Source organism: Toxotes jaculatrix, chromosome 20, assembly GCF_017976425.1.
Source record: "Toxotes jaculatrix isolate fToxJac2 chromosome 20, fToxJac2.pri, whole genome shotgun sequence".
In the NCBI taxonomy this organism is placed as follows: domain Eukaryota; kingdom Metazoa; phylum Chordata; class Actinopteri; family Toxotidae; genus Toxotes; species Toxotes jaculatrix.
In genome coordinates, this window is record NC_054413.1 from 10,297,506 (window position 1) to 10,325,495 (window position 27,990).

The 27,990-nt window shown below is 40.3% G+C and overlaps 2 protein-coding genes across 2 annotated transcripts; one reads left to right on the forward strand and one right to left on the reverse strand.

Moving 5' to 3' along the window:
- Positions 1 to 915: 915 nt before the first annotated feature.
- cbln2b (cerebellin 2b precursor) lies at positions 916 to 2,303 on the reverse strand. The gene is made up of 3 exons (XM_041065948.1): positions 2,016 to 2,303; positions 1,230 to 1,349; positions 916 to 1,113 (listed from the first exon to the last, which is right to left on the reverse strand). Exons 1-3 carry the CDS (start codon positions 2,301 to 2,303, stop codon positions 916 to 918), a joined length of 606 nt encoding a protein of 201 aa, XP_040921882.1.
- Positions 2,304 to 6,573: 4,270 nt separating this feature from the next.
- On the forward strand, positions 6,574 to 14,547 carry fbxo15 (F-box protein 15). The gene is made up of 9 exons (XM_041065947.1): positions 6,574 to 6,707; positions 8,825 to 8,929; positions 9,956 to 10,195; positions 11,651 to 11,854; positions 11,963 to 12,092; positions 12,186 to 12,268; positions 13,184 to 13,329; positions 13,825 to 13,949; positions 14,281 to 14,547. The coding sequence occupies exons 1-9, from the start codon at positions 6,616 to 6,618 to the stop codon at positions 14,545 to 14,547; spliced, it is 1,392 nt and encodes a 463-aa protein (XP_040921881.1). The 5' UTR covers positions 6,574 to 6,615.
- Positions 14,548 to 27,990: the final 13,443 nt, after the last annotated feature.

A 27,990-nucleotide genomic window follows, 5' to 3' on the forward strand; every position in this document is an offset into this window, starting at 1 on the left:
CGCTCAGCCTATACAATACAATATCTTTTATTAAGCGGGACATATAGGGATTCTTCTATTATTTCCACAATGTACATTTGGTGAGCAACGTCACTGAACATTAAATCAGTCAAAGCTACGCAGATTCCGAAATGTAGAACACACAATTATGTGAATATGTACTTTATAAATTATATAATTCTTATTATTCTTTTTTTAAATAAAAGGGCTCTAAGTCGTCTCCGGTGGCTGAAATATGTCGCCTTTTTTCTCTTTTAATAAACTCGTAGGCGGCCTACATTTGGCTTATTTTCAATATGTTCAGCATCCAAACGCAACACCATTGACAGCACAAAACATAAAAGGAAAAAAAAAAAAAAAAAAACTTCCTTTCGTGCAAAAAAATGCCTTGGATGTGAAAGCACTTCTTCTCTGGATGTCCATAATTCCATATACTTCACTTGGACGGAAACCAAATATTCTTTAAGGCTATACAAACATAAAATAGAGCATAACACACTCGGCCTGTCCAGGACATCAGTTCTTCATCACTCCTCATCTTCTCCTTGTGTCCATTTTTGCCCAGGTACACCCTTTAGTCTGTTGGCAAAGTTTGTTTTCCAAGCAAGAAAAAAATCCACATACCCGACAAGCACACGCCACTGGCCGATCAATACGTTTAATCATCCAGATTGCGTTAAAGTTGACTGATGGATTTGAATATATGAAACTCCAAGGAAACGTTCATATTTGACTAGATAGTGGACGAGTGTAGGTATACAGATATTCGCCGGCTTCCTTGGCTGACAGTTATTTAAGTTAAAAATAAATGGCGTGGATTTTTTTTTTCGTTTTTTTTTTCTTTTGTTTTTTTTTGTTTTCTGTTCCTCGACCTATAAGCAGAGTCCCGTGCGACGTGGCTCATCGCAGATCAGATTATAGAGGAAAGACTAGAAAGCCTGAGAAGGTGGAGTATTTCCATCCACCCATGAGGGTGCCCCGTTCCAGCTTCAGATAGACACGGTCCTCCCGTTCAACCATCAGCAGTACTCCGTTGCTGGCCGCCTCTCTCGTAACGTCCTGGTCACCGGCGAATGCTGATATAACTGGATAATCGTTCTGCATCAGGTTTACCTGCAGGGAAGAGGAGACACAGGCTTGTTGTTTAGTCTCATTTCAGTTTTTTTTTCCTCGAGCATCAAAATGTTACAAAATGCTGAATGCAGACCAACTATTTGACAACTGCTCACCTGTATGGTTTGTCTGTTGTAGACCTTCACCACGTGAAAACTGAAACTATATATCCCCCTCCTTGGAGCTTGGAAAACACTTGCTTTGAGATCGAAATGGTTGCCGATGTTCACTAAAACCTGTGACCAAAAAGGGCGCACAGTGAGACAGCGCTCTATTTTTTTTCCATGTGCATGCTTCACTTAACATAACAGCTGCTACGGTGTATTGTTTGTCTCATCTACGCATAGAGACAACAGACAGGCGTATCAGACATAGCATGGTTGTGGTATGCCAAATGTTTTAGGCTGCACTTCAGTCGCAGTTTGGGATGGATCCCAATTTGATGCGTATAACAGGCCGCTGTCCAAAGCCCTCAGGAGTGAAAAACTTATTGGGACATAAAAGCTTCACAATGTACATGTAGATTTCGTCCGAGGCCTAATACAACATATGCAATAAATGGTCTTGCATGGATGATCATTCGTTTTGGCAGCGCATCTCCAAATCACGCCAGTTACGCAGAGCATTAAATGAAAGGAAAACAGCATTGTGTTCTTTAGGTTAGAGATAGTCAGGGCTCAGATCACACGGAGCGCGGGCGATGATAGGAAATCAATGAAACATGACCTTAAACAAGTTATGTACGCCCACGGCAAAAAGGGGAAAAAAAAAGAATGAAAGGTGGAGAGAGGGAAAGAAACAATAAAAAGGATACAATAATGGAGCTAAGATACTGGGCCAAATCTGATTGACATTACAATGTTGGTGGGCTATGTTAGTGCTAAATTCAGTGAACATCTGACCTGGTCAAAATAGATGGTCATAGACGTGTTGCTCATCTCTGACGGCTCGTGGTTGGTTCCACGCACGGCGGAAAAAGCCACCTTTGCCCCAGCGGAGCGGACTGATATGCCAAGTGAGGAGGTGACAGCTCCATCCGAAGAAGGGTTCGAGTCGCACACCACGAGACACTTCCCTTCGAGCACGATGGGTTCCGTGTCGTTCTGGCCGAGGCAGAAAGCCACGCCGCATCCCAAGAGGAGGGCCAGTGCCAGCATGGCACAGGGTCCCGGGCAGCGCGCTGGCACCATGGTCAGATCGCTGATCCCGTGCACACTGATACTACCCGGCAGCCCCTTGGAGGTTTGTTAGTATTCGATCACCTGGTCCAGACTTACTCCCTTCTCTCTTCTTCTCTCTCTTTTCCTCTATCTGTGATGCTCCCTCACTCTCTCAAACACCCTCTGACACACAGACGCACTCAGACTCTCTCCGGCTGAGACTCCCCTCCCTCCTGTGCGTCTTAGTTGATTTTGGGAGAGAATTCAGACAACTGTTCTTGTAAATCCTGATGATAAGAGAGAAATGAGAGTTTCCGCGTCAGACAGCGATAGGAGACAGGATTTTATATTGTTTAGTTCTTCAACGTGAGTGTATGTTTTGTGCGTAAAATGGCCATCGTGCGTAAAATGAAAGGCACTCGCGCTCGGTAAATACCAAAAATCTGAATAATCACGTTATAGGTGTTTACGATCATATTTTATTTGTCCATTCTTGACCAAATTAACTATCTGTGCTGCTGCGGAATGTTTTCTAACAGAACTGTGCGCCGCAGCACTTTGTAACAATGTATAATGCCAATAGAAGAGATGATGCAGTTGTCCTCTCCCCTCGTTCTAACTGATAATTAGGATCAAACAAGCACTTTTCGGGTATTTCTGTTGAGAAAAAAAAGGTGAATCACGACCTACCTGTGCTATCCATCCCGCTGGTATGCTCTCTGTCTCTCGCAGACTGTGAACTGAGCGCTCAGATCGTTGGTGCAAAAAAAGCACGAGTCTCTGGGCTCCCTTTCGAGGGACAACTCACGCCCATTCCTTGTGTGTAGCCACTGCAACAAGGCTCCTCAGAAGTATCCCGCAATTAAGAGTACACGCGTGGATTAATGGGTTTGTTTACATATTAATCAGTTCAATGCTGTGAGTTCAGGGGCCCCTCAGGACGACAGAGATCACTTGCTCTCAATGTCTGTCATTTATATGCTGTGGGTTTCTCATGTCTCACCCTGATTAATCTGAAATGAAAGGGGCTGCAGCGGATAACCTTGCTGTTGCAAGGTACATTCAGCATGCATGTATATGTTACTAATTTCAGACTTAAACGAGCATTTTTCATGAGTCCAATAAAGATACTTGTGCGCCATCCAGTGGTGTATTTTAATTGTGCAGAATTTCTTGCATCTGCTTTTCAGGGACACAGAGAAAATATCAAAGCATAAAAGTGATTAAAAAAATTAACTTGTGTTTGTATCTGCCTTGCAGATTTCATTGATGGTGGTGTATACTGGCGTTTCAGCAAATTCTTGTACATCATTCATGTACATCACACTTAACAAATACCCCCTGAGCAAGTCGAAAGCAGGTGACACCTCAGTAAATGCTCACTTCACAGAGAATGACCTGCACCTCTCTGTACCACCCTTAGCCTTTCTCTTCAATTCTTGACATGTCATCATCCTTTAAAGAGCTGATTGTAGAGGGTCCCTACCAGTGCTCCACACCTCTGAAGGGTCTGGGAGTGGGCTTGATTGGACCTTTAATAAGCTGTCATTGTTCTTACTTACTTAAAGATATGGTAATTGACTACATTATAAATGGCACTCACATTTTCAGAGGAAGGTACTGTATAGACAGTCCTCGGCTTCATGCAGTCCAAGTAAATAGTAGGTGGAAAAAACAATTTCTTTTAACATAATTCATCAGGACCAAGTCTGGAATTTGAATTTTGAATGCAAGCAAATAGATAGGAGAAGATCAAACAATCTTTTTTTTTCAAGTGCTGAATGTCACTATGACTAAGCATTAAAAGCCTTGTCACAAATGCAGAATATGTGGTTAAATTTCTACCAGCTGCTTTCATAAAGACAACATCTCTGTAAAATGCTTCACATGACTTGCAGTACAAAGAAAAGACAAAATTTTAGGCTTAATCATGGTGATCCTTCACCCTCTTTCTCAGCCCCACACTGCACTGTCAGAGCTGACTGACAAACCATGCGGAAGAGTGACATCAGGTATCCGAGAGCCACAACTGACCCCAGGCCTTCAGAAGGACACATAGCTACAGAAAACATCAAATGTCAAGTAAGGGGGGAACGTGCAAGGGAAAGGGATGTGGCCTACATGGCATTACCATACCAGGGGCTGCCGTTGCCCTAAAAGGGACTTCACTTCCATCAGGGAAGCTGATCGGCTAGACTGACAACAGTGTTATGGTTATTTTCCCTGACAGCTAGCAGAGCCTACTGGCTTCCAGGAAAGGGGAGGTCGATTATGTGATGGGTCTTAAAGCGAGCCATCTGCTTTTGCAAAGAAAAGGACTTAGCTTCAGCGCGGTTGGTTTTGTGGTTTTATGTACAAATCAAACAAGTATTTATATTAGTATGATTCCCCTGACTTAGATGTTTTTTTTTAATGCAAGAGTAATTTTTTCAGTGATTACTCTCTCATATTCGTAATACAATTTGCCCTATACATAATGCTTCTGTTAAAAATATTATGAACATAAAAATCAGCCCCACCATATGCTTCATGAGGTCTAAAATACCCACTTTAAAACAAATATCTCTCTGTCCATCTGTCTGCCTGTCCATCTGTCTGTGTACAGCTATAAATGAGTCTGTATCTTCATATTTGAAATGAGGTCAGACTCTCAAACAAGTTCATTTGTGAGCTCTCTCTCTCTCTCTCTCTCAGTGCAGCCCTAAAAGAAACCTCTGAGAGCGAGGGAGGGAGATTGTGTTATGTCTCTCTTGTCTTACATCAGTAAGATGTGACCTCTATCTTAGCATGTGTGAAGAGACAAATAACATCAATCTTGCCTGTTCCTCCCCTGCTTGTACTGGGCTAACACCCTGATAAGGAATGATATTGCTAACCCTGAGAAAGGTTACAGCAGACCTTAGTGTGCCTGCTAGGGCCTACAGTAACTGGTATTGCTGTGTGTGTATTTGTGTGCGTGTAATCACATTGTGGAGACCAAAATCTGTTTATTCAGATACATTTGGGAACAAAAAGCAGGTTCACTCAAGGTAAGCTGCATAATTTTACAGGTAAGATTTAAATTAGGGTTAGAGTCAGGCATGTCTTATACCTCCATCTTTTCTGAATCAACACTGTAAAAACACTCACATTTGGGACTTTTTTACTTTTACTTAAGTGACATTTTCAATCCATGACTTAATTATGATGTAATTATGACCGAGTATTTTTAAATTGTGATTTCATGACTTTTGCTCAAGCTCAGGATCTGAATACTTCTTCGACTGCTGTGCAGGGTGAATTCCTTCAAAGCCTATATGTAATATTGTAATTATTGCACATGTGTGGTTTCACCTTTCTAGTATGTACACAAATGTCAGTTTAATTGAAACAGTCAACACTGAGAAAATAACACTTATGATATCATCAGTCAGCTCACCTTAAGCTTGGATTCTACAGATTCATAACAGGACTCTTGTGTTACAAACTGAGGGTGTGGAGTTTTTAAGGCATGGATGTTCCAATGAAGGACACATCAAGTTGCATCATGGGAAATACAGGATACAGGGCTTTTTTTTTTAATTATCATATTTATAATCACATTAATCATATTAATGTGTGGCCTTGTGTATCATTATATGTTTTCTTAATGCCTGTATGAGTTATAAAGTGCTCTGAATTGCTGCACTGTTGAAAGGTTCTAAAGAAATAAACTTGCATTGCCTCAGAGATTTGACTTATTCCACAAAGTGAAAGTCAGCATATCTCATCCTCGGCTGCTTTGATTTTGATCATTTTGTTAACGTGCCCCTTGTGAATCCCCCACCTAATTGGAAGTGCTCTGCTAAATCACTGCTGTACCCCTTTAATTCAGTGTCTATCAAATCACAGCAACCCTGCAGAAAGCTGACCTGGTTATTGAAAAGCAATCTAGCAAAATATGCCCAACAGTATCTGAATTACAGGTGGCTTTTTAATTTAAGTCATGGAGTGTTTAATTTCTAGACAGTTCGGCTTTTATTTTGGTAGGCGAATCTCCCCCTCCCCACCGGAAGACTTGTTTCTCGTGAAAGGAAATTAGTCGGACGTCACCACGGTGACTGGACGCGGACAGTTATGAATTTTTAACGAGTTATTACTTGACAAACCGGTGGCTACAAAAAGAAAAAACAAATTATATTTATTTAACTAACGTAAGGAGTTTACAGAGTCGCGTTTGACCCATTTTGCGTCCTCAGTTAACGTCGTATTCCGTGGCCTGTAAGCAAAAACTGTCAAACAAACGTGACTCCTAGCGTTAATCCTCCCTGCAAATATAAATGATCTTGTATCTGTCTGAAAGCGTTCAAGAGCAGTGAAACAAATGGCGGCGTCTAAAGAAGTTATTTCCAGAGGACGGCCAGTGGTGAGGACGTCCAAAAGAGCTGACAAATCATCTCAGAGCTTTATGGAAAGGTAATTTTTCATAACATCCTCAAATTTTCAGCACTTGTGCCAGGCTGTGTTCAGAAACTCGGCGCTTTATTGCCCTATATTTTACAGACAGTGTTTGCAGAAGTACACAATAAAAGCACAGTAAAAGACACTTCACTACATGTTCAATTTAACCAATCTTTTTCTTTCCTGAATTAATGTAGGCACTAGATGCGGCAATGAAAACCAGGCTTTCTCACTGCATATATAAGTGATTTTTTTTCACCTTATCTCATCTCTGACTTAACTGCTAGCACTGGCACTGGCAAGTTGTCACTTTGTTTTTTAGTGACATGTCATGACAAACATTGAATGGATTTCTGTGAAATTTTGCTTTGACTTTAGTGATCCCCAGACTTTTCCTCTATAGTGCCATCATGAGGTTGACTTTCGTGGTTTATACTGAAATATCCCTGCAGCTATTGACAATTGGTGTCATGAAGACATGAATGTTTCCCCCAGGATGAATTGTAACAAATATTAACCTTCCATCAGCTCAGTGTTTCAATTTGTTCACTTTAGCCTATGACTAAAGAGCTACATAACTAATGGCATTCCCATCAGCAACAGCTGTACTTTTTATATGGTGTTAATTAGCAAATGTTTGCATGTGAACATGCTACATGGTGAACGTCAGCATGTAGCTACATAGTATGCTATTGTTAACATTTAGCTTGAAGCGCCGTTGTGCCTAAAGCACTGTACAGTCTCACAAAGCTGCTGGCATGGCAGTATACTCTTCGTCGTATTGCTCAATTATTTAGTTATTTAGATTGTTGGTGATAATTGTCAGTCGATTCACTAATGATTCATCGATGAATTGTTTTAAACAATTCAGGCTATTTATGACGATTTTATATAAAATGGAAATCCCAAATAGCTTTTACGGTGCAAGAACAACACAGTGCCATCTGTAGGTGCCACCTTACTTGGCAATGTTGAGGATATACTGGAAGTTCAACTCTTAACTGACTCATTCCTTGCCATCTTCTCCTTTTTCCAAACCCTTTGAACTGCCAGACATGACTTAGAACAGCACGTCTGCATGCTGACAGCTCCAAATGTCAGTGAGAGGTTAAATATTTCAGTCATTTGAATTTTAAAGCTGAAATATGAAACAAATTCCTGTGTGAAAATTATATACCGAGTATGATTTATTCACTTAGTGTTGCATTTAGAAGTTCTTCTATGTGGTTGTTGATGTGCAGTGTAATGACAGTGATTGACCAGGCAGGAAATGTGAACACTAAGCTATTACTCGGGTTATTTAATTGGAAGGTATTGGCATCATTAACCAGGACAGGTGCAAAGGAACAAGCCTAATCAGTATTTCTCAGTGTTTAGATAATATTGGCTTCATAGTCATTCCAAACATAGTCATATTGACCAAAGAAAGATAAAAGACACACAGAAACAGTGGTGACTTCAGCTTTCACATGGATTCTTGCTCTGCTTGCTTGCTCATTGTTTGGTTCTCACTCATGCTTTCATTTATCACTTCCTGCGCAGTGAGAAGAGTCATTTTCTGACACCATAGTTTTATCTGAGAAAATGTGATGGGGATCAGTTAACAACGCTGTGACACTCTGTTCATTTGATTTTAGATTCAGATATATTCTTATGTTAGTATCTTGTAAATGACAAGGCAACGGTAGTGGTTATTTCAGTCATGGGTGATGGCGGAAATAAACGTTGCTAAGGTGTGTGGCATCGATGAAGGCAAGCCCATTCTTCTCGAAAGGAGCTCTCTCATTGGCTGTTTAGGGCGAATATTTAAGGACTGCAAAATATTCCAAAAACAGTCCTGTGGCCTGTTGGTGTGAGTGACTTGAGGTGAAAAAACAAACCTGTGGAGAGCTTTACAAAACAACAGTTCATTCCTATTGCTCACATTTTATGCCATATCTATTAATTGTGACCATCGACATGGGTCATTTTATGCCGTTGCCAAAAGTGTGTGATAAGATTGCCAAGCAGCCTGTCGAGAGCACATTTGTCTCATACACTGGTGCCTCAAAAGAACTGCATGCTGAGCAGCAGGTGGTTTGAAAACACTGGTGTCACTTCCTTGTTCTGATGTCTAATTACCTTTTTCGTAGACTTCCGTCTGAGATCCTGATTAAGATTCTGTCATACCTGGATGCCTCTGCTCTTTTCAGCATCAGCCATGTCAATAAGCTCTTCTACCGGCTTGCCAATGACAAGTGAGTATCAGCCAAGTCTCGTTAATGCAACATACACAACATATCATACAAAGGAGTATGTTTTCGAATCCAACAGTATTCTTACAAGTCAGGGAATATCTGGAAACTGCATTGCACAAAAAATAATCCTCCTTGCCAAGTTATTTTTGTCCGTACTTGAATCCTGAAAGTGAAATAAATCTAAATAATAATTATTTTTATTATAGATTAATCTTCTTCCATTTGCAAGTTCCTAGAGCCCAGGTTGATACATTTCAACCTGGGCCAACAATCCAAAACCTAAAGATAACTCGGTTTAGTATCATGGAAGATAAGAAAAATAATCACATTTTATTGGCTGAAATAAGTGAATACTTGGCTTTTTATTTAAAAAAATGATTTGAACAGTTCATTGACTCTCAGAATTGTTGTTGATTATTTTTCTGTCTTCCACCAATCAGTTAATCAACACATAGTTTTAGTTCTAGTCTGTCTACTCTAGTCTGTCTACTACTAGTAAAGTAGTCTAGTAGAAACAGGTTGAAAAATGTTTACTGCAGTGGGAAATTAGTTAACTTTTTTTAATGAAATGAAAGGTTTATAGGACGAAGCTTAAGCAGACATAACCTGATGAAATGGAGATCTTTTTTGCCATGGGACAGGGTTCTTGTAGACAGAGAAGAACATATCTTTCTTGCACCACAAATGGCCCACTGATAGAGCAACGTCTAGTTTGATCATCCAAATGAATTGACGTTGAGGAAAATGGTGCAGGGACAGTCTATCAATCTAAATGTATTATACAGTGGCTTCAGGATTCAGATGTAAAGCAGTTTTCATGTCCGCCTAAAAACTGGACCATAGCCTTATGATTTTGAGCCTGAGCCAAGAATAGGGAGAAATAATGACCAGTGGCAATGCTGTGAGACCATTAACAAAGTAACACACCAGATATATTTAAACTAATTCAATAATTTGTTCCTTAACTGTCTCGTGTTATTTTCACTCACTGCAATCTCTCTGTATCTCCCAATACCACCAATGCAGTGCTCTGTGGAATAAGATATACATAACAGAGTTCGGCAAGAATGAAAAGCAGAAATCCAAGTGCATGGATGAGCTGCTGCAGAAGATGGCCACAGCGGAGCTGCAGGATCGTGCTGCTGGCTACTGGAAGTGGCTGTTCTTCAAGACTGTAGCTGCATGTGACATGAACAAGTGGAAAAGACATCTTGGACTCATCAGCCGTCACACTGGGCTGCCCAGTCAAACAGAGCGCGTTCTCAGGTAAGAGATGGAGCGATGCAAAAACTGCTTTTGAAAACCACTAAAGTGAAGCACCCAGGGTGTGTGATTTCTTTATTGCTACCAGGTACTTGATTTCATTCACCAGACACTTGAGTAAGTGTTGCTTGTGAGTTGAACTAATCAACTACTTGTCATGTATTTTTTCAAGCTTTAAGCTTCTTAGGTGAGGAAAAAGGTCTCATTATTTCTCTGGGAATCCTCGTCTCAGTTACTTTGATATTTTACAATTTGTAGCTTTACCTTATTTCAGCTAAACGGAAGTGTGTTGATCACCTTGTATATAACATACCACGAGCAGCTTTTGCCTTCTATTTGGCACGCTTAGCTGTTTTATAGTCGGAAGCAGCTTTGTGAGGTATCATGGGAACCCCTGCGCTGTTTGTGGTTCGCAAACAGTAGAACTTTGGAGATCCGCCCTCACTGTTGAGACAGTTCGAGGGTAGAGAGTAGAGGACAGATCAAGCCAAAACAAAGCATGGTTTGTTTTTCATATCGCACTTAATGACACTTTCTTATTAAAGGTGAGGAAGGAGGTCTCTGTCTGAATGTGATGTCTGCTCAGGGGGATGCCAGCACGCAGGGGAAAGCTCCCTCACTGCCTCCACCGCGGTTTCTGCTGTGTTTTCATAACCTCTGATTAGAGGCTGTGCAGCACTCAATTTTGAGTTCTGTGGCAGTCGCTTTGGTACAGAGGGGAAGAAGGAATAATTGTGTTCCTAGCAGAGGCTGTCTGAGTCGTTGAAATAAATTACTTAGCCCCCCAACCCCTCATCCACAACACACACATGCATGCAAGCACACTTTCTCCTTCCTCCCACCTCCCACCAACTCAGACAATTCCCTGTGGGGGTTTGTCTGTTAGAAACACTGAGGAGCATGCGATTTACCTTGGTAATAATCATTTCACAAGACATCACACATACAGACAATGCAGAGTGAAATCCCCTGGGTCATTGGGGGCCTCCTGGGCTGCTCCAGTTTTTAGCTTTGTTCCTCCACTTAATTGATATTGGATGGTGTCTCAGCGAGACACCGGCTGCATCACAGTAGGGGCAGCCCTGAATCACAGTTTAGACAGAATTGGATCAAGAGCTTTATCACAACAGCTGTGGTTTCATTTCATTTGCTGCACATCATTTCATTAGCAAGAACAGCTTAACTGCAGTCGTACTACTCCCTACGACTGTCAAAAGAAATGTAATAGCCATTAAACTCGTAGTTTCCATGATTTAGAGAGGGAAAGTCAGCTTTACCCAACACCGCCCAATTATTTGCATTGTATTAACTTCAAATAAATGTATTGAAGATTTGGTTTTTGTTCAGTGCTTGCAATTCACTAGTGTCTTCATGCGGCTATCAGGGAATATTAAGTGAGTGATTTCCTATATTAACAGAAGGGTAAAACTCACAAATAAATGTCATATCATGTTCTAGGAACTTGCATGTCACCTGGGAGCTGACGGTCTCTGGTAAGTCAGGGCGTGAGGGCACATTGGAGCTGAGCTGGTCCCAGTTCTGTGAGACTTCTGTGTGTCTGTGCTGGAGCGGAGGAGGCTGCTTGCCCAACTACCAGCAGATTTCTACCCTTCAGCTTCACGGTGTCAGGAGGGTAGCCCTCAGCTGCCCCGGCCTAAAGAAGTAAGAGAGAAGCTGTCTTTCTCCACTCTCTTGCTATCTGTCTGTTTCTGTTAGTTAAAAAGAAAAAAAACAAAAAAAAAAACCCTATGGTTTTCTTTGTTTTGTCAGACCTGGCTGGAGGTCCCTCATGGCCAAGTTGGACTTGCAGACCTTAACTAAAAGTACGCAGGTCATTGGTCAGGACAGACTGGTTGAATTGAAGCTGCTACAGCCTGGAATCATCATCGGTATCTGGAAGGTAAATAGTTTTAATTATTATGCACTCGTTTCTCAAATTGACTGATTAAGCAGGAGAATTGAAAACAAATTAAAATGATGGCTCTCTTTGCAGGACCAGTGCTCTGTTGGCTTCATCATGTTCACCCTCCACTTCCACAGACTAGTGGAAAGAAGCATCCAGGGATCTTCTGTTTGGTAGGTTACACTTGAACAGGCACCTCTTATTCACAAGCTCACGCACCGTGCGGCGTATCACCATCAGGTGGTTAGGCCTCAAACTCAAAGGATGTGATTACCAACAGGATTTATTTGATGCTCCTGGTGTGACCCATCTATGATGCACTGCTGGGTGAGATTTGAAGCCTCAGCAGTAGTGGCTTCTGTATTTCACAGAGAAGGTTATTCTTGTCGTGTGTCAGGACTAGTCACACCAGCAGTTATTTAATCCTTTGCCATCAGGACGCAACATACCAGTTGAATTTATACAGTAGCAAACCTTAAAACAGAACGGGTTAATTAATCGAACTTGAGAAATTTGCTTCTTTAGCAACTCTACCAGTGGCCAAGAGTTTCCCAACCTGGAGGTCAGGACCACTCAGAGGGCACAAGGAAAAAATGCTGATACAATCTGAGAGGAAAAAAAAAAATCACTCTTTGGTTTAACTGCTCACAACTCATGTCCACACTCAGGCCATAACCTATGATGAGGGGTCACAAGTAGACATTATTTTTGAAGTTTCTCGAGCCACTGGCCCAAACCATACAGAGTTCACGTAAAAGTAATTAAAATTATGTGATATTTAGTACTGGGGTTGCTGTGTTGTTGTGAAACTGCCTCACTGATCATCTCAGAGGGGAGCCAAAGCACCAGGACTACACAGTATCCCTATACTCCAACACCTATTTTCAGTATTGTACCTCAGCAAAGTGTGGACATAGCCCCCTCTTCTGGTTTACTGTGAGAGCACAGTTACAGCACATTATAATTATAGTCCACAGAAGTAATAAACCTCTGAAATGCACTCCTAATGAAACACCTTTTTTCTTAATGTTCTCTTCACATACCACGGTCTGGGTGTAATTTTCCTCTTTCCCTTTTTGTTCCTCCAGCCCCTATGTGGAACCAATGGTCAAGCCCCCTTTTGATGACATAGACCCCGAGTACGGTCTCCATGGTTACCAACTACACATTGTTCTCCACAACACTGAATGCAAGCTCATGTCCGCAAGCTTTTCCCAGCTCTTCTGCCTCAGAAGTAATCAATTTATACTCCTATATATCTATATGCTGACGAAATATGAGGTAACTGCAGCACTGTAAGGGACATTTAAAAAACTCTCTGAATAGAGTGGGTGTGATCCATATAACTTCTGATAATAAATACAGAACATGATTAATAATAAGAAAAAGATGATGATAAAATGTTTTTCATACTAAATATCTATATTTATAATGTCTCTGCAGTAAAAGCTTGAGTATTGTTAACTCTTTCCCCAGTCTCTTTATATCCTTGATCTTCTCTGTCACATTGTTCTTTGTGAACTATTTGAACCTCCCTGCATATTTGCATTCAAATTATTAATATTGTATAGTTTACCTCACAACTGTGACACAGGGACATTTAACATTTCTATATACTGAAAACTATTAATTGAACAAGTATTAACTAAACAAGTGACCTTACACTACTGTAAAGTGCTAGTCTTTATTATAGTATAAATACTTGTTGCGTGGTGTTGTCTTTGATCAGCTCAGATCTGTGACGGACTGATCCAGCTGACTGCCATTAACATGACGAACTTGTCGCAGCACACGCCTCTGTCGGGCAACATCACCCTGCCCTGGAGGTGCGAGGCCCTGCAGGGAGTTGTAGAGGTACTACATGTTCTGTCGTCTACTCACACACTGTTCCACTATGTGTTATTGCAAGCTGCAAGTGTCCCTAAGTTTATTGCTGATAAGTGGTACAAAAACAACTGTGAAGGTCACAGATCTATTAAAAAGTTACTTTTAGAATTACGACCCAGAGTGGGGCCTACATCACTCAATACAGTTGAAATCTCTCATTTTGTCATACATTTTGACATCTGTGACTCAGTGTGATGTGATTTTCATTGTAGTTCACATTGTCGTTAGACCCCAATCGAATCACAGCAACGACAGAAAAGAGGTATTGACGCATGTTTACTTTTCTACCTCATGTCAGAATTGCTGTATCATGAGTCTGACCCTGCTGGATGAATTCAGGAAACCCTTTTGGTGTGTCAGCTCTCCTGTTTCCATGAGGCTGGACAAGACCCACGTCTCCTACGACTATGATGGTGAGCACTTCTTGATCCACTATCAGGACTCAGATGGTCAGGTGAAGATAAAACTTGAATGGATGAAGGAGGAGAAGCGGTTTGTTGTCATCAGTTTAGTTGTCTATGTGAGTGTTTCTAACGTGAATAAGCAATTCGGGAGGGATTACTGAACCGGTGGTATTTCTGGAAGAAGGTTTTCAATCATTACATCTGGAAACTATCACTTTGCCTTTTAATATTATGACAGTCTGCACCTTTAAGTCTGGGTGAGATTGCTGGTTGTCAGATAGGTTGCTAAAGTTTATATAATAGATTTCATGGGCTGTCTGGGGAAAAATGAACCTTTAAACTAAAACAAACTTTGTCCAAGCCGACTCTGGCTGGCACCCAGCTCCCATATAAACCGCTACAATATTTAGGTTTACCCACACTGTTCTGACTCTTACTCAGTTACTAAAACAAAAATTCAAGCATCCTTTTTAAGAAATATTTTTTTTACAGAATATTTCATCATTTGTAACTGAGTTTGTAATGCAGTAAACGCTCTGTGGTTTTGTATCTTTTTTTTTTGTTTGTTTTTACAAATGAATACTACTTGTTTCTATCTATCTGTTGATATGAAGCTATATTTATAAAAGTCTATAAATTTAAATATAGGATAATTTTGCCTGAATTGAAGCCCAAAGCAGACATATGCAGATACGGATGTTTATCGTGGCGATAAATGCGTTGACCCTCTGTTGCCCCAGTAGAATGCACGTTGAATATGTAATACATTTTTCTACTCAATATTTAAATAGAAACCTCAGCTTAAAGGTGATCAAGGTCATTTTTCCCAGCTTCATTCTGTACTACTACTCCACTGTGACATTTAGTGACTCAAAATAAATTTTTACATGCACTGTAAGAGGTGTTTTTACAAAACTAAAACTAAAATTAAGGCGTGCTTAAAATAGATGAATGGATTGTAAGTTTTGTTGTTTTTTTTTGTATGATTCATGCAAATCAAGTTTCTTTTTCTCTTATCATGGCATTTTTACCTAAGCAACCACATTACCTCAATTGCATTGTCAGACATTATACAATCACTTTTAAATGAAAATTGAGTTTAATGTCCACACCCTGGGCAAGTCTGGCTACTGCGATAGAATTAGTGTGGGAGCAATTGTTGGAAACAGTTGCCATGCTGCTGATGGGCCAGCGCTGCTGATGGCAATAAAATAAGGCAAGCCTCTAGATAATAGGATTTCAGAGGCTTCCCCTCCTTCTCTCAGTGAGGGTCATCATCACCTTGAAAAGATGCTTATTTTTCCAAACACATCCCCAAATGCATTGGCACTAGATCCAAAATTATTTGGGGAAATGAGCCAGAAGGGGGGAAAAAAAGGGCAACAGTATGTGTGATGAATTGGTTTTTGTCATGAGCTTCACAATTGAATTTAAAAAAAAACTGTGATGGGGAGAGAGACAGTCTAAATCATAAAGACCCTGTGAGTTGTCCTATTTTTTAAACATTTTACAGGCCTTGTGCTCTTAAACTGCATCCACTGGGCTTTGTCCACAATGTTAGACTGACCACATACAAGGATGAGGGCTATATAATACTACATTACATAGCATACATGGATTGCTGACTTGGACACTTAATACACTGACAGATAACATGATATTGACCATATTGACCATTACTTGGACTGAATGATGTGTACCATGTATGACTTTGAGGTTACAAGTGTGTTACAATACATTTCCATCACAGTAACCTTCATGCTACCGTTTGCTGTCACATCAGCTACTGCAAACTGCCAATCCTTCATTCCCATTTTATTAGAAAAACCTGGAGCCAAGGGTATTGCGCGTGCTAGTAATGGACTCGTAGAAACATAAAGCCAGTTATTCAGACGTTTGAGTCAGAGTAATGGCTAAACAAGGGATATGGATTTTCAGGGGGGCAAGGATCATGGAGCCTTGGAAGCAGTGTATGATCTACATCTGGTGGTGCAGAAATATTAACTTAATTCTCCTGTGGGGATTTTTCTATGAAGAATTGTAATTACCAAAATCAAATTATACAAGCATGCAAATTCACAGTTATTTGAATGTAGATTAATATACGCAAGTTCTCCAGTAGATGGCTCTCTTTAGTAAACAATGAATGAATCAGTAAACAGCACAGGTTTTCTTCATTCTTTCAATCTGTCTATAGGCAATTGCAGAGAAACTTATAAATGTCTTATAGCAATGTTTTCATCAGCACAATATGAATGTCTTTTCTGTGTATCATTTCTGCACTGTTTGGTGAATGTGTTGTGCCCTCTTCTTCTTTCCTCTCTTTTCCTGCTCTTTTGCAAAGTAATTACAAGCCTGTATGTTAATCAGAACTTATAAAGACTTAACACCAAATAACGATTAAGAAAGAATCCACAGCCCAACCACTGAATGGGTAAATTTAGCAACATAAAGCTTCATTAAACTCCTCTTTCTTAGTTTCCTCACAGGCTAATCTTGGAAGAAAATTGCTTCCATTTTTAGCCTTTAATTCTCTCCCTTGTGAGTGACCAGCTGGGTCCTCAAACTATCCAGCCTCAGAAGCCAATGACAGAGTCGTTGTTTAGTCCTCTCATTGGAGGAAAATACCGTAGTCAGCTAATGAAATACACCAGGAGGGAGCTTGATTGTGTGTGTATTTATGTTTAGGCGCATACATTCAACAGACAGGCTTTTTTTAAAAAAAATTCACAATAACCTTCTTAAATGATGCTAGTATCTTAAAAGAATATCAGAATTCAATTTACATTTCCCAAAAGACTGGGAGATAATCATTGCCTTGCTCCACACTGATGAGTGCAAAGCCTTTGCATTTCTTATCCCCTAACATTCCACATTTATTACCCGGTTTGTTGGGTAGGTGAGGCCAAAAAAGTTAATTATGCTTGTAATGATCAGAAAAAAACATCCGCCACAACAGCCCAAAGCATCAGTGCCAAAAATCTCCCATTAGAAGCTGCATAATGTAGCATAACGTGTTTTGTCGATGCCACAAAATAACAGATGGTCGGACGTTTATGTCACTGAAAGTGAACTCTGCTAACATGGACCAGCAGTCATCCTCCTCTCTCTTATTCACCTTCTTTACCTCTTCTACTCTTTTGATCACTCTAGAGAAGGGGAAGTGGATAGCGGGGGAAAGCTTCAAGGGGTGACAGCATTTTAATAGGTGCTTGATGCCCGGTAAGATCCTCGGTTTATTCTCCCCTTTATATGGTGCATCAAGACCAGACGGATGTGGAGAAATCCATTTATATCAAAGCTGCTGCCTGTCCTGTGGCTCCGAGAGCTCAATGAGCAGTATGAGTGGAAGAGTGCCATTCCTGCTGCATGGTCCCGGGTTGCATCAGTCTGCAATGACAATATTCAGTAGAGCAAATGTAATATTACTGCATATCCCTGAAGTTCAGTTCAAGAATAATGTAGTTACCCTTCTAGCAGAGGTGTTATTCAGTGGTAGAAAGTGTCTAAATACATGTATTCAAGAACTGTACTTCCGAACAATACTGAGGCATTTGTACTTAACTTAATAAAAGAGTAATTATCTCTTACTACTCTTGACTGCTTCGACTTTACTCCAGTACATTTATTTGATAGCTGTACTTACTTAAACATATAATAAACAGAAAAGTATAGTTCATTTAGCTTAAACTAGCCAAGAATATATAAATTATTTCAAATTAACTTCACCATGACCGGCTACAACATTAAAATGCTGCTGTGTTAATGCATCAGTAATAAACCAATCAGAAAGTGGTAAATTTAGATAATAAATACCTTAATTCTTGATATTCTATGTACATTTAGCAGTTAAGTCTCTACTTTCCCATGTGTAACATTTTTAAAACAGGACTCTTACTTGTGAAACAGTTTTTTCACTGCTGTATTACTACTTTTTCTTAAGGAAAGGATTTAGCATGATATAGATTAGCAAAATTGCTAAAATTAAGAGTGATTTCACCTTCTGAATTGCCACATCACCACTAATAGTACATTTATTTTGAGGACACTGGATTGTCATCAATCCCTGAACAATGTCTGCTCACAGGGGTGTCCGTGTCCTTTCCTCTTCTCCAGATTTTCAGTAATTTTGGATAACCGAGTGGCGAATGTTCTTTGTGTCAAAAAATAAATTACCCGCCACTATTTCTCTCTCTCACTTCCTTGGTGTCTGTGCCAGAGAGTGAGTGGGGTGGCATGAGTCAGCGCATTATCCAGTATACTGTAGAAGCACTTTCCACAATTTCACATGGTTCACTAGTTTGTATTACCCTCACAGTAACGCCCTGTGGCTGTCTGGTCTCAGAGCAGATGTTTGGTACGCAGGTACAGTCCAAACTGCTTTCTGATCCTGCAGCAGCCTAATGTGGGTTCAAAAGGGGTTACCTGGTTATCTAAGCACCAAGCTCTATTTTCAAGGCCAAACTTTAAAGGAAATGTTTGGCATTTTGGAAAATGCGATTATTGGCTGTCTTGCTGAGAGCTCGATGAGAAGAGTGACCATTTTCATGTCTGAGCGGTAAATATGAAGCTGGACCCAGCAGCCAGTTAGGTTAGCATAAACACTGAAAACAGGGCGGAATAGCACCTCCAAATCTTTTTAATTAACTCGTTATATCTCGCTTTTTTTAATCTGTACAAAACCCAAGTATAACAAATTGTGGGTTTACAATTTCTCTGACAGAGAAAGGCTAGTTGTTCCCCATTTCCAGTCTTTGTGCTGAGCTAAGCCAACCATCTAAATATTGAATATGTAGTTTCTATTGAAGGGAAATAGATGGAATAAATTAATCAGTCTCGATTCAGGAATCTCTGTCTCTGCTTCAAAGGAATAAACAAGACCACAACTGCACAACAGTGGAGAAAATTTATTATAACTGAATGTCTGTAAGTAACTGAATAAATGAAGTATTAATAATGAGCTCATAACAAAGAGTTTGGAATCAAACAGATGAATAAAACTGATATTTAAATGACAAATGAACTGGTCATTTAGTTTGGCAATAGTGAATTAGTAAATGAGTGATATTAACTGGGATCCTGAATAGTTGGACAGCTATATTCATGCTAATTCATACATGTGCTCAACCAAGGAGGAATCTCGTGTTATGTCACTTCAGGAATTAAACTGATTTTTAGTACAGGACCCACTGTTTATCAAACTATTTCTATTTCTCTACTTGTTGTATCTAACTAGCTCCTCGTTACTGTAGACACTGTGCAACCATGACAAGACTGTGACATTGTGATACCTAAAGCAAATACCAGATGCAGCACATTCTGTGGGATGCAGAAATCAGGCAGGCTTCAGAGAAATCGGCCTGGGCTTTGCTAGGACAGAGTTCCTGGAACAATTGGCTTTAGTGCAAAGGTCTGTGCCTGAGGCTAACTCTATTGATCTGAACCACTATTAAGAGGGATAGACAGAGAGGGCGAGTGGGAGAGAGATAAAACCAAAGAGAGAGAGAGACGCATGCAGAGGCAGAATTTCGAGACACACAAAGAAAGCCTTGCTTATTATGTGGGATCTGGTACACTGAGGTTTTTGTGACAGAAACACCTGCAGTTGTGTATATTGTTGACGCAGTGTTGTGGTGCTGAATCTATGTATGTTTCTGAAGTGTCAGTGATATTTTTGGTCAATTACACCCAACCAGGCACTGTTTGTTTCTTCTGTAAACTCTCTCCACAAGGCCATGAATTATTGAAAACCTAGTTGTTCGTTGTATCTGTGTCATAGTGGTGTGTTGTTTAGACTTTTGACACTGGAGAGACTCCCAAGGGACCTTTACTCGTGGCTTGTGTCTGACTTGTTACTGTGAAGTGCCACATTGAGTTCTCTCCATTGCCGGCTTACAGTTCTGACGGAAATGAAAAATTAAATAGAGATGGTTTGAGGTCATATGAGGTCACTGCTGTTGATCCTGACAGCGTGGCTGAAGAAACAGAAATGCCGTACGAGGCACTCGAGTAAGATTTCACATTGGAAAACTACATCAAAAATGTCCACTGTTTGATGTTCTGTTTCATTTTTTTCTATTTGTTTTTCAGTTTTGTGTTATTTTCCGTTTTAACATTTCATTTGTCCCACGGCGCAATCCAGATTTCCCCAAGGGAATAATAAAACCGCTGCTACTACTTCTACTGTTATACACACATTCAAGTGAGGGTATGATTACCTTTTAATCACATCTCTGTTGTGGAGCCACCTGTGTGTGACACCCATTAAAGATGATGGCAGTCAGTGTGGCTGGGATAACATTTCCACATACTTGCACCTGTCACAAAAGCAAATTAAGACAGACATGTCAGGCAGTGTGCCACATTGATACCTGGGCCATACCTCGGAAACCTGCCAAATCATCCAAATGCCGCTGAGTCATAACATTTTCATTCAGCTCAACTACTGTACCAAACAAGCTGTGAGCCTTCATCACTGTGGTCTGAGCACTGTATGAAATTTCCATTGCTTCTTAAGGCACTATAATATTGTTTATTTGCTTTTGCTGCTCTATTGTATTGGTGTTTACTGATTCTTTCTGCATCTGTCTTTATGTTTTATGTTGCTGCTAGGATCTGGTTTCATAGAGCATTTTACACCGCAGATGAAATGAAATGATGATGATTTATTGACTAAGTAGTCCTGACCTCACTGTCCACTGGCTATTCTGCAAGAATACTGACCGTTGGAAACAGCAATATTAAGCACATGTGCTATTCTCTTACAGATAAATGCCAGGAAACATGTTTACGTTATTCTCCCCAGTTAAAAGAGAGAAAGAGATACTCACCTGGTCTTTAACCGTCGTAGTGACTCCGGGGGTGGCAGTGTTTGTCTGTTAGCTGGTAAACCACTTTAGAATTAATAGCAAAAACCACCTTACTTTCGTTTAGCATGTTAACACATTAGCATGCTAACATGCTAAACTAATACGGTGAACATGGTACAGTATTACATCTGCTAAACATGACTGTACACTATTAGTCTTGTCATGTAAAAGGAGGATAAAACCAGCATAGCAATGTGAGTGAGCATAGTCAGAAGTATTGCAGTGAATAGCATCTGACATGGTGCCCAGATTAAATCAGTCCTAACTCACACTCTACCAAAGTGGAATGAATGTGAAAGGTCAAGTATGGTGCACCTCACTTCATTATGCTGCCATCTTAATCAAATGCAATTCCCTTTACTCACTCACCCACCGTGATTGAACGTGTCAGATCAGTATGGGATTGATGAATGTTATTTTCCTGCAGCAACAATCCCGTAAGGTGCAGTGTTAAATAATGGCCAGCATATCTGACTAATGAGTGCAGTTAGTAGCAGCTGAGGTGAGAGCTTTCGTTTGTCTCTCTTAACTTGTGTGGTGTGTGATGAGAGCTCTCCATTTGCAGGCGTGATGATGATTGATACCATTAGGCCCCAACTTTTCCACTGGAGTCTCCACACTTCATGATCATTCACCTCTGGTATTAGTAAGATGAATGGTCCTCCCTTGTCTCGAACCGGACTGGTAATTTTTTCTTACGCTCACATGAAAGCAATTGTAGGAAAAAAAAAGAGGAAAAAAAAAATGACACAGAAAACGCAGCTTAATAGTGATTGCTGGAAACGGTAGGGATCATTTTTCATGTTTGCATAACTTGTCATGCTGTAAACATTCCCTATAGCTTGCAAAGCTGTGTGTAGGCTTTGCATTGAGATAAGAGGCTTTATCTTTAATCGCAGAGAAAATCATGGGCATTACAGAGAAAAAACACTGTATTTTCCTATGTGTCTAAAAAAAAAATTTAACTGTAAGTTAACAGTATTTCTCAAGGTCTTTAATTTTAAATGTCTAGTTGCTGATGTCTGTGACACAAAAGTGAGCAGGAACCTTAGAGGAAGAGGAAGAAATATAGAGTGGCCACAAGAAGGCACTGAAGCGCCTCGTGACTCTTTCAGCCTTTTCTACCAGACAGAGAACAGCCATGGCAAGAGAGCTTTCTAGTAACAAGATCTCGTCTCATGGGTTTTTTTTTTTTTTTTAATTTATAGTGTATCCGCTTCATATTTTCATAATATAGTGCCACACAGATTATTCCAAGAACTGATAGTTATTGAAGTGATTTCTGAGGATTGTACAGGTCATAGCCCAACTCTTTTAGCAGAAATTCAGAAAATCTCTTCATATTTTTATGAAAGTTTGCTTGATAATTGGTTTTGTTCTTTTCCCTCAAAGCCTGTTTTGAGTGATTTGATGGTCATGCTCAATAAAACCACCCTAATATTGACCCAGTGCTTGAGATGAACATTGAAACAGCAGTTCAGCCTCCAGGAAAATTGCTTTGCTTGCCAGGCAACTTAAGGCCCTAGCAAGGCAGTAATGTTTCCCAATGACTCCACTCAGATTTTATTTGCAGACAAATCTCAATTTAATCTTTTGTCATTTCAGCATCTGCCAAATGTTCCTTTCTACTTTATGTAGCAGATATCAACTGATGAATTAGTCTGTTGTTCTGACATTGTGTGTGCTGAAATGCAGATTTGGGGAATAATACCGGTTAATCTATTGTCATTGGTTGTTTTAATGAGGCCATAACACACGACACAATGGATTTGTCAAATTTTGCTTGCACAAACTCCAAGAAGGCAGAACACGGAATTAATTAAGACAGTGGCACTGCTGCAAGAATTCATAGGGGGAATGCAAGCAGGCTGTAGAGTAGGCTATAAAGAGCTTATCTTAATGTTTGTTGTCCAAGTCTATAATGAGATAACATCAGTGTGAGGAAATGTGCCACAGCAAGAATGCGCTAGTTTACTGTATGTACTCTTGGTTTGTTTACTCATTCAAAAAACAGGTTCAAATGGGTGGAGCATGAAGTGGATGAGAAACACCCAAATTTGTATATACCCATGGAAAAGAACCACTTTAGATTACTTTTTTTTTTTTCATGTCTGATGTCCCCATGTGATGGCATAAATCGTTTCTATCACTGCTCTCGTGACTCCTCCATCCTCCTCCTGTGGCCTTGCTGTACTGGCTCCCACACCCTCACGTCATCAGTTTTTGCTGTACTCGCAACCTTGTGGGCCGGAGCACACACCGCATCTCATCAGAGAATATTACCTAACACTCGGAGGACAACATTCATCAACGTCATGGGGCTTTTGCCAGCAGTGCATTTCTTTCTGTGGTTGCCCCACGTCCATTTCAGTTGTTCCAGCAGCACCGCAGGGTACCTTGTGCGACCCGTGCCACTTCAGGAGTGCACACACAGTATCTCTTTCAAGGTTCTTGAGGCTTCAGTTTCTGCTGATATGAACTAAATACATCTCATATTCTTCCATGTTCTGGTATTAGTTTTACTCAGCTAATATCCCTCTCCGTGACCACCCATGTGTGGGTTTCAAAAAATCTGTAGAGATACTGATAAGTCAGGGTTGCTATTGTTACCTTTGCCGCTTATTAGTGCAAGTTAGTCAGATGTAAGTCTGTGTGAACCACTCAATATGAAGGAATAATTTCCTCCATTCACACAATGTCCTGTAATGAGGAAAGAGGAGTACACAGAAGTGATTGTGACACACAGTGATTTTGATCATATATTCTAGGTTCACAGTTGAATTTTTTTAAATTTAAAAAAAATGAGGAAAAATTCAGCACCAGAATAATGAAGACTAAATCATCTCAACCATAATGCTGTCAGCATTTATTGAGCTGACAGGCTTGTTTGTAATGACATGAGGAAACTGGAGGGCACTATGCTGGCTACAACACAAACCACCACTAAGACACCAATGGCTTCCTAACCTGCTAAGCTACAGGCTTTGTTAACAGATAAGATTTGTTTAGTATTTGTTTAGTATTTGTTGCCTGTTTTCTGAAGAAAAAAAAAACACCTGAGGGTAGTGTCGCTGCCTTCCTATCAGCATGCAAACAAGGGAGAATAGTTCTGAACATAGTCCAAAAACCATATCAAAAATGCAAAACCCCATTTGATTAGTCCCAGATCCCTAAATCTATGAATTAATTGAATGAATTAGTCCCCTAAGTACAGCCTGATCCCCAAATCTCAACCAAATATGTTTTCATTTTCAGAGGCCTTGCTTACAAAGAGACAGGGATGCAACTATCATCTCCTTCCAGATGGAAAATCTGCATCAAACACACCTACAATCTCAATGTTTCTCAGAGCTTTTTATTTATTTATTTTTTGCATACACAGTGTAGATTGAAAATAACACAACACCAAACATGCCTAAAAGCAGGTTACACATTAAACTTTCATGAGGAGATTACTACTGTACTGTAGCATCACCTTAACTTTGAATGACAAGTCCACTTAGTTTAAAAGTCCACTTAGTTTGCAAGCATTGCATCACTTATTATATCAGCGCATAGGCAGGCATGGCATAAGCACAGCTCTGGGGGCTGTATGTTATTTAGAGCCTCTTAAGAACAACAGTCGTCCAAAAACACCCTCGGGAGTTTACAGTGATCCCACTATCTTAGAGAGTCACGTAAGAGCTACAGCCAACACACAAATGCAGGGAAAATCACATTAGCTAGTCGAAAGCCTTTTGATTTAAGAAGCACAAACATGTAAGCCCCGTCAAAGAGGATGGCATGCATGCACAAATCATGGCATCTGATTTATTGTTTGAAATTTAACTTGTGAGCTTCCTCCTTGGCATTTTGAACACTGTAGGTGTAAATCTTGAATCTAAGTGTTTTGAACAAAGGGGGAAGAAAGTGTTCGGGCCATGATAAACAGAGGGAGCTTAAGTATGACTAAGATATTCAAGAAAGCCTCTGAGCCTATGCAAATGAGTTACATGGGGAGTCTTTGGAAACCACAAGAAAGATACAGATGCTAAAATATAATTGTAGTATATTTATACATAAACCAATGATGTATGCATACGACAGTCACTCGAATGAACAAAGCAACTACTAAAATAGGTTGAATGTGGAGTGTAATTACCTCTCTTCATCTTATTTATGACACAGATGTTACACTTTATTAACATAAAATATGACTAAGGGTTCTTTGTTGTGAACCGCCATGACAAGGCATGTTATTTTCCTCTACAACTCATCTCCCTTTCTGTCCTTTACAACTTTGCCCTTTCTTCTGGCTGATCAGTGCAGCAAAAGGTCGGCCTGGGTCCCGGTATATACACATAGGTAGACCAAAGCCAATTTCAGATGTGTCAGTGGAACTGATGCTGCCAGCTTCCTGTGACAGCTTGAGTGGAACAGCCGCAGTCCTCATCTCGAAATCACCGCTGCTTACCGAGCGAAAACTGTTAGTCACATATGCCTGAAATGCTCTGTCAAGCCCTGTCAGCAGACATCCATTAGATTTATTATATCATTATTATTTCCATTATTACTATCATTATTATAGAAAACCATGTTCATTCTCCTCTGTGATTTAATTGATTGTTCCCTAAGCCATGTCCCCCTCAGGTTTTGTTGTGTGTTTTATAATCCCCAGTCTGTGTCTTTCATTGGTTTTGGCTTATTTAGAATATTTTTTATTTCTTCTACATGGATCATTAAGAAAACACAGACTTTTTGCTTAATACGTGCAGATTTAGTCGTCTTTTTTTTTTTTCATTTACGCAGCCATCATGTGTATATGTAAGACCCCTTTTACAGGGGTACGAATCATCTGATGACATGATGGGGGCTGAGTTTTCAACCAAATGAAAGTTTTAGCCTCAGAACAAGCTTAGCTGCTTTCTGTTGTTACGCCTGTCAAGCTGAAACAATGGGTCCTTAATTTTGGAGGGAGGTAGACAAAAGCAGGCTTCTTATTTCTAGCAGGCGACTGTCAATTTTGCCGGCTGAAACAAAAACTGACGTTGGCAGATTTTAGCTGTGGCTTGTTAGCTAATTAACCTAACATCAGCTCTATAAGTTGGTTGAAAGTGCCATCGTCAGCTGACTTTTCAAGTTTGCAGCACACTAGTTTCGTGAGAATAAAAGGGATCTTAAATATATGACGTTTCATATATGTATATGTTTCATGTACGTATGAGGAACAGACAGACAGCATTGTTCTTGCATCGCGGGATAGAGCTTGTTAGTGGATATGATTTCACTTTTAACAGAACCAGAGAACTTGCTTTTAGGATGATGACTAAGCAGTGTGTTTGGCAAACCTAATGCAGTCTCAGGCAATATTGGGTGCTGTTAACTTCCCCAAATCCAATAAAGAAGAGCCCAGAGCTGCTAACATTGTGGCAAACTCTGACAGCATTACACACATAGTGGATTTGATAGTTGTGAACTGAGCTTTTTTTGTATCCCGTCACCTGACAAACTTGTAAACAGTTACTGTTGCAGGTTAAAAGCTAATTAGCCAAACATACTAATGACTGCAGCTCACGTTAGAACAATAAACAGACAATGTAATCCATTTGTGACACTTTTGATCTTGACCATTGATTCCCACGACTCCCACTTCAGCATGTGCAGAAAGTCTAACAAGCCTAGGTAGTTCTACTAACTTTGGACAGTTGCTGTTTGGGGGAGACATTTAATGGATGTCATTTAACCCCTTATAATACAGAAGGGATTTAGCCTATAGAAACTGGCTTGTTGTACCTTTGTCTCTTGCCTTTTCTTAGATGCATGCCAAGTGTATTCATTAGCTTCACCTCCTCCACCAAAGCTTAACAACACTTTGCATACTGCTCTCCCTCCTCATTTAATGTCTCTGTTCTGGGATCATTGACATAAAACTTGTCAATGTAATTGGAGCCTGACAGTAGCCCCCAAACCTCAGTCTGAGTGCATGCTATCTGTGCTGAAGTCATTCCCCTGACATAAAAGAAGAGGGTTAGTGAGACAAGCACAAAGTAAACTTTAAAGAGTACAGTAATGTATGCGGGCCCTTCTGTATTTGATGCTGCTCCATTGCATAAAGATCTATCCCTCAATGCCCATATTTAATGTGTCGAGTTGGAGCTTTTCTATGTCGGAGGGTTGCTGTGGAGCACGGCGGGTGTCACTGGGGAGCCGCGATCACACAGTCGCACTACAGAAAGCATTCTGCATCATCCCCAGAGGAGCTCATTCAGCGTATTTCTGCATAATTACCTCAAAGTGATTACAGCAATCAATGGAGTACTTTCACTGCCGAGGGCACTTTCCCAAAGCCTTGAATAATCACAGTATACATACCTGTCCAGCTTCCTAGGATGAGGTTTTGTCAACACTCAACAACATGCTCAACACACTACAAATCACACTCACATTTGTACTTCTCCAACCTGTTGCCCTAAGGACTTCTTGTGCTTCATATGGTTATTGGAAGTGTAAGACTGGGAGCGTTTGCTGTTTTTTTATGAAGCCCTTGAGACGAGTGTCAGGCTGCATCCCACCATGGTACCAACAGCATTTTTTATGAAATTTAGTCTACTGAATCATCCATCCCGAGGCCCAGTTGGCAAAAGCTGTCACTTCCCGGTAATTTCTCAGGAGCACACCCAACAGCAGCAAACCAAATACACTTGATGGTTGCTTAATTTTTCATGCTGTTGACTATAAATGCTAGTAAACCCTGGA

What these genes read in the sequence shown, in the direction of transcription:
- fbxo15 (XM_041065947.1), top strand. Translation starts at nt 6,616, where the DNA reads ATGGCGGCGTCTAAAGAAGTTATTTCCAGAGGACGGCCAGTGGTGAGG. An exon ending in AGCTGCCCCGGCCTAAAGAA is followed by an intron (nt 11,855 to 11,962) that starts GTAAGAGAGAAG and finishes TTGTTTTGTCAG; the next exon opens with ACCTGGCTGGAGGTCCCTCA. An exon ending in TCATCATCGGTATCTGGAAG is followed by an intron (nt 12,093 to 12,185) that starts GTAAATAGTTTT and finishes CTCTCTTTGCAG; the next exon opens with GACCAGTGCTCTGTTGGCTT.
- cbln2b (XM_041065948.1), bottom strand. Translation starts at nt 2,303, where the DNA reads ATGGTGCCAGCGCGCTGCCCGGGACCCTGTGCCATGCTGGCACTGGCC. An exon ending in TGACCATCTATTTTGACCAG is followed by an intron (nt 1,350 to 2,015) that starts GTCAGATGTTCA and finishes TTTTGGTCACAG; the next exon opens with GTTTTAGTGAACATCGGCAA. An exon ending in ACAACAGACAAACCATACAG is followed by an intron (nt 1,114 to 1,229) that starts GTGAGCAGTTGT and finishes TCTTCCCTGCAG; the next exon opens with GTAAACCTGATGCAGAACGA.